The following is a 10517-nucleotide window of genomic DNA, read 5'->3' as shown; positions in this document are numbered from 1 at the left end:
CCAGGGAGCTGGCCGCTTTCTGCATTCTGCAAATCCCTCACCAAACTGAGCAAAGTTGTCTGAGGAAATCATAGTGTTTCTCAAGGTTCAGGTCTGGGGTCCTCGGACAACCAAGGGCTCCATGACAGTATGTGACTGCGGGACAATCTAGGGACACCCGCTTCTCCACGTTCATTCGGTTCCCTGGTCTCCTTCGGCGCCCGGCAGTGGGAAGCTAAGGGATGCGGAGGAGGGGAAGGTGGAGTGTCTGTGCTTTGGACATGGCGGTGACCTAGGCCCGCCGTGGCAGTGGTAGCTGTCCCGGGTGGGCAACCCTTGCGCGGAGGGTCACCATGAGCGATGTGGCGGGGCAGGGGGCCGCGCCGCTTCCGGAACTGGCATCCCGGAGGAAGGGGGGCCCTGGGCTAGGGCGGGGCGGGTTTCCGCTCGCAGGCCCTGAGTGGGCAGATTCGGGGTGCGGAGCCACGGCGCATCGCACCCTCTGAGGGGCAGACGGCTCGGATGCTTCAGGGGACCTAGCCCGTGGCTCAGCCCCGGGCCGGAACATCTCCCCTCCTGACCAGCATCCTCCCAGACGCCCGCGGCGGCGGGAGACTTTACAACTCTCGCGAGAATTTCAGAGAACGAGGCGCAGCGCCCGCGTACACGGTTGCCAAGGCAACTGGGCGGTGCCTGAGCGCGCGGGAAGGAGGCGAACGTCGGGATTTTGCCCGCTAGCCAGGGAGACTTCAGGAGTGACCGTCTCCTAACTTCCAGCCTCAGAGACCACGGCCTCTGCTCCCGGTAGTGCCCCTGTCCCCCAGAGCCATGGGACGGGTCTCGGGGCTCGTGCCCTCTCGCTTCCTGACGCTCCTGGCGCATCTGGTGGTCGTCATTACCTTATTCTGGTCCCGGGTAAGCACCTCGTCTGCCCTCCTTCGTCCCCCATTCCCATCTCGGAGCGGACCCAGCCCAACCCTGCTCCTTCCCTAAGGGTCTTCCCCACTTGGGGCCTCCCACTCCCCACCGCCCCCAGGCCTGCCCCGAAGCCTGCCCCTTTTTCACTGCTCTTTTTCTGCTCCCCGCCCCCCGCGCCCTCCCAGGACAGCAACATCCAGGCCTGCCTGCCTCTCAAGTTCACCCCCGAGGAGTATGAGAAGCAGGACATTCAGTGAGCTGTTGGGGTGGGGTGGTCAGAATAAAGAGGTGGTGGGAGTGGAGGGGTCCTAGAAGAAGTCTAGAAGGCCTGAACCAATCCCTTTTCTCTCTGCAGGCTGGTGGCAGCTCTCTCTGTCACCCTGGGCCTCTTTGCAGTGGAGCTGGCTGGTTTCCTCTCAGGAGTTTCCATGTTCAACAGCACGCAGAGCCTCATCTGTATCCTTTCTGCCTGCCCATCTTTCCCACACGATCCATTTACACCACCACACCCTTCACCACCTACCTAAGCCTTTTTGGCACAATAGTGTCTGCTCTAGCCGGCAAACAAACTCTCCAGTTGAAAGATCTTCTTAGACAGTGTGAGGGATTTAATACAATCTTCAAGCATTGGTTAAGCCCTGTGTCGACCTGAAAGAAACTGAGGCGGAACATATAAAGCATAGAATTTATTAGTCAGTGTGACAAGTGCAGCAGGGGAAATGCATAGGTCAAGTCACCCTGAGGAATGCGTTCTCAAGAGGGCCAGCAGAGCTGAACATTTTATAATCACAAGAAGGGGGAAGAATCAAAGGAGAGAGAGAGGACAGCCCTGACTTATCACTTCATCAGTTTTTCTATTGGCTGTACATGACATATAAATTTGGGATTGTTACTAGGTTACATCCTACATGCAAGGATCTAGGCTAAGAATTACAAGAGGCATTCTAGGTTATTTTATGACTTTCTGGTGCCACCATGTCTGCTTTTAAGTAAAAATGGTCATGTGATAATATTTTCCAGGACATGCAGACATTATTACTGACTTATCCCAGATCTCTCAAGGCACTACAATTTATTTATTTATTTATTAGAATCTCTCAGCATAAGTTATGTTAGATATAATTCACAAGTTAGGCAGACAATCACGTGTGAAAATTCTGTCCTAGTCCATTGATTAAAAGAGGTGCAAACCAAAGGTAAATCAAGAAAGAGCTCCCATAAACATATCTTGGGAAATCCTCGTGAGACACCGACATTCCTTTCAGAGAAATGTTATTTTCCAGAGGCCAATGAGAGATGAAAGGCATTTTTGTCCCAATAGTTACACAGATAGGACTTTGAGAATATGTATGAACAGATCTGTTATCCCGATATTTAGGAGTCAAAGGGCACAGGCTGAAGTATCTTCTTCAGAGATGGGGAGGGCTGTGTCTTTGCATATCTAGTTCCTGTCCCAATGCTCTGAGGACACCAAGGTACTACAATTTAGTTGACCTGGTCAGAGCAGTTTTTTGTTTTTGTTTTTTGATATCGTCTGCTATGCATCAGACATTTAAGATCCCCAAAAGGAGAGTAAAACATAGTTCTCTACCTTGAGGAGGAGGCAGACACACAGACACATCTGTAATTCAGTTTGATAAGCACTGTGCTATAGGAGTACTGTGGGAACTCAAAAAGACAAAGGAAGTGAGGAACATGGACCAGAGAAGGCTCTTGGCTCTTGAATTGTGGACCAGGAAACTAGGGCACTGGAGGGTGATTCCAGCAGTGTATCAAGTCACTGTCAGCATTCCTGTGTAACCTGGGGTAGGAAGGGAGCCTACTCTTTTGTTTTCTTTTGTGGGGGTGCGGCTGGCTGGTACCCTACTCTTACCTCACCTGAAGGGTCCAGGCTGGCTCCTAGATATGAAGTGGAGGTACCCTGGGGTGCCATCTATGCAGGCTCAAAGCTGGCCTCTACTCACATGGCTGTTATAAAACTCAGAAGACAGGGCTGCTGACTCTGGCCCTTCCAATATGGTGAGAGAACAAGAGATGAACCTAAGTGCAGACGCCACCGCCATCACCGGCCTTTTCTGGGCTGTCACTACCTGTCGATCCAAAGACTTTCCTTGACTCTGGTGCATTTCTAAGCCATTGGGGCTCACTGTAGTGCATCCGTGGCCCTGTCCTTCTTCATTTTTGAGCGTTGGGAGTGCACCACGTACTGGTACATTTTTGTCTTCTGCAGGTGCGGTAGCACCCTATATTTGGGGATGGGGGAGGAAGGTTTACCTAAACTCTGAAAGTTTCCCCCACCCAGCCCTTTCCTCCCTGTGAGATACACCAGACCCATTCAACATTCTGTAGTCTTGTGAAGTTTCACACACACCTTACCATCTGCCTCCCTACTTTTTTTTGCCCGGTAAGGGGATCCAGACCCTTGACCTTAGTGTTAGAAGCACCAGCTCTCCCAAGAAAGCTAACCAGGCAGCCCACTCCCCCTACAGTTTGAGGGTGGGATTTCTGGTTTGGAGATTTGGGTATTTATATTGGAATGGCCCCTGAACCCACCACTTACCTTCCGCAGCGCCCTCCCAGCTGTCACTGAAATGGCATTATTCGTCTCCGTCTGTGGGCTGAAAAAGAAACCCTTCTGATCCCCGTCATGACGGGAACGTAAGGACGAAGGCTGGAGGAGAAAGGGGCCGCTTACTGTTACTGGAAGAAGGAAGGCATAGGCTTTGGTCCTCCATGAAACTGCCTCTGATGGATTATGTCAGTGTTGGGATAATTATCTCCCGAACCTGGATTATCAGCATTTAATTTAGTGCTTTGCAATATAATATATATCATATATTATATAAGATCAAGACTTACACAGTTTTCAGGGGACAATTGGGGTGTCCAAACTACTGGAGAAAAGAGGCTGTTTTCCATCCCTGCAGACCATGTAAAAGGCATCGCTTCTACCTTGGTTATTACGGTAGATGTCTGGCGGAAGTGAGTGGGCGGGGATATGTAAATAAGTGCGAGGTTAGTACTCTGTGCAGCTAAGCGAGCGGAGCATTCTGGGAGGAATTTGTTTATCCATTTTAGGCAGCCGAATGGAAAAAAATTACTTTCAAAGATTTGCCAGTAAATGTACGACAGAATTGGAAGAACCTTAAAGAACCCGGTTGGTCGGACAATGCATTATATACTCACCCTATTTTATAGCGGAATCTTTTTTAGCAAATATTGGAAGGGGCAAGATTTTGTTTATCGTCAGGTGGGATAATCCTTACCTGTACCTCCGTTTGGAGGGCAGATAGAATATGATGATTGGAGTTCGCATGATACGTGATTAACGTCTCTGCGTGATCAGGGCTTGCAACACCCTGGTTGCTCCTGTCTGATTCTTCCTGACGATCTTCTGTGTTTGTTCATTAGTAACCGTCAGAACTTCGTTTACGTGTTTGTGGGTGATTTGGGTGGTCCCGGGTTACTCACTTTACAGGATAGTTCTTTTGGGTGAGTCACGGCTGAGTATTTTGTTTGGTTTATCTTTTCTAGTCTTGGAGCTTCCTTAGTACAGAGGCCTTTTCCTCACCTCTCAGTTTTTTCAGAAAACACTTCTCACCAGTAAATGTCTGTAACTGTATATATTTCTAAGTAATGTAATCGTAGTTATTTGTTGTATTCCACTTTTTTTTTTTTTTTTTTAAAGATGACCGGTAAGGGGATCTCAACCCTTGGCTTGGTGTTGTCAGCACCACGCTCAGCCAGTGAGCTAACCAGCCATCCCTATATAGGATCCGAACCCATGGCCTTGGTGTTATCAGCACCGCACTCTCCCGAGTGAGCCACGGGCCGGCCTTGTATTCCACTTTTTTAAATTTCAGAAACTTGAATGAGTAAAGAATCATCTTACGTATCTCCGATTTTCTATAAAATGATCATTTGTGTCAGTCGTACTTAGTGTTGCAGATCGTCTATTGTCAAGCCTTCCATATCACCCTGTGAAGAAGGGCCACCTGCTGATGGTGGGACTTCTTTGGTGGCTGGAACTCCCACCGAGAAACCTGGCAAAGCACCCCTTTGTTTAGTCAGTAGTCTGATGAAACACCCTCCCCACCCCCACCCCCGCTTGCTACTGCGTGGTAAGAACATGTTCAAAAGAAACTTAATAAAACAAGTACACGCTAAGGTGTTATACAAACAGATTATGAGTCAAAAGTTCTATCATGTCACAGGATGAATATTCTCAGATTCAGTGTATGTTGGGGAAGGTTCTCTGCACACTTTTCAGCTCTGAATGGTGGAGCCTAGATCATTCCAAATAAGCAAACAGCATCCAAGGAGATGATTTCTGGCGATGCCTTTCAGATAATGCCTCACACACATAACGTTTCCCTCTTTCCCTTCTCATGGCAGCCCTTCATCCTTAGCATTCATTCAATGGATATTTATTGAGCACTTACTATATGCAAAACACTGTAATAGATACTGAGGTGAGGAAGTAAGTCTGAATATGACCCATTCTCAGCTGTGGTCATCACAAATCATATAGCTAATAGAGACAGTGTGATAAGGGTAATATTTCCAGTGTGGTAAGTGCTACAAAGGTGACTTATAGACGCTATGGAGTGGGATTAATTTGCCCAAGGTGGCAGAAAGAGTGTTTCTGCAAGAGCAGTTTGACTGAGATCCTGGAGTGTGGCTGAAGCAGAGAGGTAGGCGAGCAGAGTGTGAGGGAAGCAAGGAGGGTGGACTTTGCTGGCCCTGGTCAGAGGCTTGATCACATCCTCTTGCAGTCTGCCTTTCACCCTCACCCAGTGGAGTGCGCTTACCCATTTAAGACAGCTGTCTGTTTTTCAGGAACTTTGTGAGCCGGCTATTAAACACAGCCATTATTAAAAACTAAGTTATGTAAACTTATAATTAAATAAATTATATTTTAAGTACTCAAAATTCATTACTTCCTGATTATTTTATTAATAATTTTTTTTTTTTTTTTTTTGGCAGCTGGCTGGTATAGGGATCCAAATCCTTGACCTTCATGTTGTAACATATTTTACAAACTCATGAGGTTATTTACATTTATTGTGTCTGTATGGTGGAAATACTATATAATGATGTTCTGTTGTGCATCTTTTCCCAACCCATTAGGGACAAATTGGTGGTTTGAAATAGGCATTGGTGGAAGTATTTACACTACAGAAATTGGCAAATGCTACAAATCAGGCTTTGTTGATCATCTAGATTTAAGAAAGTGATGGAGAATATGTTAGTGATGCAGATTAAAGTGTCATGTCTGTGGGTCAGCCCGTGGCTCACTCAGGAGAGCATGGTGCTGACAATACCAAGTCAAGGGTTAAGATCCCCTTACCAGTCATCTTTAAAAAAAAAAAAAAAAAGTGTCATGTCTGTAACTGTTACATTTTGTATAGCACAAAAAGTTGAAGAAATATTCTCCCAGGATTTGAAAACTATTATCTGATTCTGCAAAGAAGTCACTCAAGTCATTGAGGAAACAGTGAAATTTCAACATATATCTTCATTGTTTCATTTTTGTCTTACTTGTAAATAAAAATATCAACCAACAATCATGTTGGAACTACACTTGTAGTTAGGATACAACTCCATTTATGAAATCATTGATACAAGAATGGAATTTACAGTAAATAATATATTATTATTTGTAAATTCTGTGCTACACAAACTTTATATCAGTAAAATTTATAATAAACTTATGTATATACATAAACACATACGTCTTTTTTTTGGCAGCTGGCCAATACTGGGATCTGAACCTTTATTTTTATTTTTTAAAAAAGATGAACGGTAAGGGGATCTTAACCCTTGACTTGGTGTTGTCAGCACCACGCTCACCCAGGGAGCTAACTGGCCATCCCTATATGGGATCCGAACCCGGGGCCTCTCCCGAGTGAGCCACGGGCCAGCCCGGATCTGAACCCTTAGAACTTAGTGTTATAGCACCACACTTTGACCAACTGAGCTAACCAGCCAGCCCATAAGTACATACTTTTTTTTGGAGAATTAATTCTTAAACATTCACTAGCACACTCCTGCCCCTACCATCTCAAGAAACTGCTCATCACGGGGGACTTATTTGGTCACTTCTCAGACTTGAGCGTGACCTCTTTTCAGATATCGTATGTTGACCACTCTCCTCTTGTGAACTTCTTTCTCCCTTGACTTCCACAATTGTTCCTCTGGTTTACCTCCCACTGTTCTGGCTGTTCCTTCTCAGATTCATCCAATAAATAGTATCTGCAGTGTGTCAGTCACTGGAGATATAATACCAGGTTATTCCCTCTGCTTTCTCCTTAAATATTGGTGATCACTACTCTTGGGTGACTTCATCCACCTCTGGTCTTCAAATACCAACTAGATGCTGTTGGTTTCCCAATCTGGCTCTTACTTATGTGAGCCCTAGCTCAAGGCAAAGACAATGGGAGCAAACTGGGGAGCCAGACTGTTTGCCGGGTTCCAAGTGCAGTTTCTCTCTTTCTTGGCTGTGTGATGGTTAGCAAGTCACCTACCGTCTCTCTGCCTCAGTTCTCTCACCTACACTGCAGAAGTAGCTACTAAAAGCACTTCAGCTATCTGTGTTGGTCAACACCAGAGGCTTTGCCAGGAATTATTAGCATAGGAAGTCATTTTAATGTGCCATCAATGGGTTTCAGCAAAGAGATGTATCGGTGAAATTAGTGGCATTCTGGATATGAGAACTGGCTCAAACATTTTAGAGAGACCCTCCTCACCATTGCAGGAACAAGGCCTGCAATATCTCACATATGGCCCTGAGGCTTGATTCCTAAAGAGCTCTCTGTCCTGCTTTGGGTGGGTCCGGGGATTTCTGATTGTTTGATGCCTTCCATGAGGGGAACAAATCAGCCTCTGGGGGATTACTACATCTGCTTCGGGTAAACCCGTCCTGCAAGGCATAAAGAGCATGCTGTATGAACTGTGTTTGAACCTGCTTGCTAATTTTCAGTAATAATACTTGTCTGTACAGCAGAATTCTCAAACTTTTTACCAGGCAGTGGGGGGTGGGGTGGGAAGTGCTACTGATACTTATGAAAGGGACAAAATTGGCTCAGGTCAAAACAGTATCTCATGAGATTGTGGAGAGGATTAACTGAGATAATCCAGGTGCCTCTGTATGGGGATGGGTAGCAGGGTGTCAGTCCTACGGTAACTGCTCCATGCCTTTTCCCTAAGTTGACTTGGATCCTGGGACTCTCCCATCATGGTGAACATCTATTGTTTTTGACCATTCAGCATCCATCTCTTTTTTTGGTAATAACACCTCCATATTTTGGGGGGAGCTCCTCCCTCATTCTTAGTCCACATAGTTAGGAAAAGGCTGACAATCACTCCCTCCCTCCCATCCCTCTCTGTGCTTCTGGGGTGGCAATGGAGTCCAAGCCTGGCCAATTAGACTATTTCATTTTCCAGGCCACCGTGATTGGTTCTGGCATAAACCTTGGCAACCCAGGACTTTAGCTGTAACTTTTGGGAATAAGAAACCTGGGCTAGGGCCAGCCTGTCGCTCACTTGGGAGAGTGTGGTGCTGATACACCAAGGCCATGGGTTTGGACCCTATATAGGGATGGCCGGTTAGCTCACTGGATGAGCGTGGTGCTGACAACACCAAGTCAAGGGTTAAGATCCCCTTACCGGTCATCTTTTAAAAAAAAAATGGTTAAGATAGTAATTTTATTTATTTATTTTTTTTGGTGGCTGGCCATTATGGAGGATGGTAAATTTTAAGTTATGTATTTTTTTATCACAACTTAAAAAATAGATCATTTGAAAATAAATCAGTGGGGAAAAGAGGGATTAGTCAATAAAAGTTATTGGAACAACTGAGTAGCCATCTGAGGAAAAATATGGATCAATACCTTTCACCAATATTACCAATAGATCAAAGATTACAGTGTAAAAAATAATAGCAGAAAAGTACTCAAAGAAACCTTGGAGTTTTTAACCTTTTTGTTCTGAATAATTTTTACCTACAAAAAAGTTGCAAAAATAGTGCAAACTTCCCACCGTATATCCTTTTACTCAGCTTCCCCAAATGTTTTTTTTTTTTTTTTTTTTTGTCGTTTTTTCGTGACCGGCACTCAACCAGTGAGTGCACCGGTCAGTCCTATATAGGATCCGAACCCGCGGCGGGAGGGTCGCCGCGCTCCCAGCACGGCACCCTACCAAGTGCGCCACGGGCTTGGCCCTTCCCTGAGTGTTAACATCTTGCATAACCATGATATAATTATCAAAACCAGGAAATTAGCATTGATACCATACTATTAACTAATCTACAAATCTTATTTGGATTTTGCCAGTTTTCCCACTAATGCCCTTTCTCTGGTTCAGGATCTTATCCGGGATCTCATATTGCATTTAGTTGTCAAGTCTCCTTAGGCTTTTTCAATCTGAGATTGTTGCTTGGTCTTTTGTTTTTGTTTTTTTCCTTTTGTGATTCTGACATATTTGAAGAATACTGGTGAGTTATTTTGCAGAATGTCCCTCAATTTGGATTTGTCCAATATTTTCTCATGATTAGACTGAGGTTATGCATTTTTGGCAGAATACCACAGAAGTAATGTGCCCTCCTGGGGAATTTTTAAAAATAAGTTTGGAGTAGGGAAGACATTTCTAAGTATGATAACAAACCACAGAAGCCATAAAAGAAAATATTGATACATTAAAATATATATTTAATATGTTAAAACTATGCATAGTAAAAAAAATCATAAGCAAAAATTGAAAGATAGATGACAATCTATGGAAAATATTTGTAATTTATATGGCAGAGAAAGGGCCAATTTTGACACATAAAAATCTCCTACAAATCTCTGAGAAAAATACCAAAAACCTAATAAAAATGTACAAAAAATTTCTACAGACATTTCACAGATAAGGAAATACAAGGAACTCTCAAACATATGAAAAGATGCCTAACCTCTTTCACTGTATGAGAAATGCAAGTCATGTTTAACTTAGCATGTTTGTAATGACTAAAAAGTTTCATAGTATTGGAGAGGGTATTGGTAAACAGGCCTCACCTGTTTGTTGGTGGGAGTAAAAATTGGTTAACAGAGAGCAATCTGGCAATATCTATCAAAATCAAAATCACAAACACCCATATCCTTTGACCTTAGAGATTTTCACATTTAAAAGTTAGTCCTACATGTTTGCAAATAGGTGAAATGGGAATGTGTAGGTTATTCTTTGCAGCTTTGCTTGTATTGCAGAAACATTGGAAACAACCTAAATGTCTGTCAACAGAAGATTGGTTACATTATGATACCTCCATACTGTGAAATACTATGCAGCCAGAAAAAAGTGGATTTTATGCATTATAACGAAAAAATCTCCAAGATACAAGTGCCAAAAGTGAAGTGCTGAACAGTGCATGTAGTTTGCTTCCATTAATGTAAACAAGTGGAAAACTATAAATGAGATTGCTTCTATATGCACAGAACATATCTGGAAGGAGACACGGGCAACTGGGAGTATTGTGAGGAAGACCAGGTAGCAGGGGTACAGGGTGGGAGAGAGACTTTCTCCACCTGCTCTTTTGAATTTTTGGCATTTTGAACATAAACTTTAAAAAAAAAAAAAAACAT

At 44.3% G+C, this 10517-nt stretch overlaps 1 protein-coding gene and 1 non-coding gene across 6 annotated transcripts; both read left to right on the top strand.

Annotated features, from left to right (window-relative positions):
• The first annotated feature begins 807 nt into the window (after positions 1-807).
• On the top strand, positions 808-3536 carry TMEM107 (transmembrane protein 107). Of its 5 annotated transcripts, none has more exons than XM_063113099.1 (5): positions 808-894; positions 1083-1149; positions 1234-1353; positions 3031-3106; positions 3467-3536. In XM_063113099.1, the coding sequence occupies exons 1-5, from the start codon at positions 808-810 to the stop codon at positions 3534-3536; spliced, it is 420 nt and encodes a 139-aa protein (XP_062969169.1). The 5 variants fall into 5 exon arrangements, with proteins under 5 accessions (XP_062969169.1, XP_062969167.1, XP_062969170.1 ...); XM_063113097.1 differs by having other exon boundaries at positions 3031-3127; XM_063113100.1 differs by having other exon boundaries at positions 1083-1150; positions 1253-1353.
• Positions 3537-4140: 604 nt separating this feature from the next.
• On the top strand, positions 4141-4275 carry LOC134389821 (U8 small nucleolar RNA). The gene has a single exon (XR_010024785.1). It is a non-coding gene; the product is annotated as a U8 small nucleolar RNA (small nucleolar RNA).
• The last annotated feature ends 6242 nt before the right edge of the window (positions 4276-10517 follow it).

The sequence above is a fragment of the Cynocephalus volans genome, chromosome 10 (assembly GCF_027409185.1).
Source record: "Cynocephalus volans isolate mCynVol1 chromosome 10, mCynVol1.pri, whole genome shotgun sequence".
NCBI classification, from domain to species: Eukaryota; Metazoa; Chordata; class Mammalia; order Dermoptera; family Cynocephalidae; genus Cynocephalus; species Cynocephalus volans.
Note: the sequence above shows the minus strand (reverse complement) of the source record. Positions and strands in the feature narration are given on the sequence as shown.

Excerpts from the sequence above, each read along its gene's own strand:
- TMEM107 (XM_063113097.1), top strand. The coding sequence starts at position 808 with ATGGGACGGGTCTCGGGGCTCGTGCCCTCTCGCTTCCTGACGCTCCTG. Across the intron at positions 895-1,082 it reads TTACCTTATTCTGGTCCCGG|GACAGCAACATCCAGGCCTG; the intron begins GTAAGCACCTCG and ends GCGCCCTCCCAG. Across the intron at positions 1,150-1,233 it reads GTATGAGAAGCAGGACATTC|ATCCCTTTTCTCTCTGCAGG; the intron begins AGTGAGCTGTTG and ends AGGCCTGAACCA.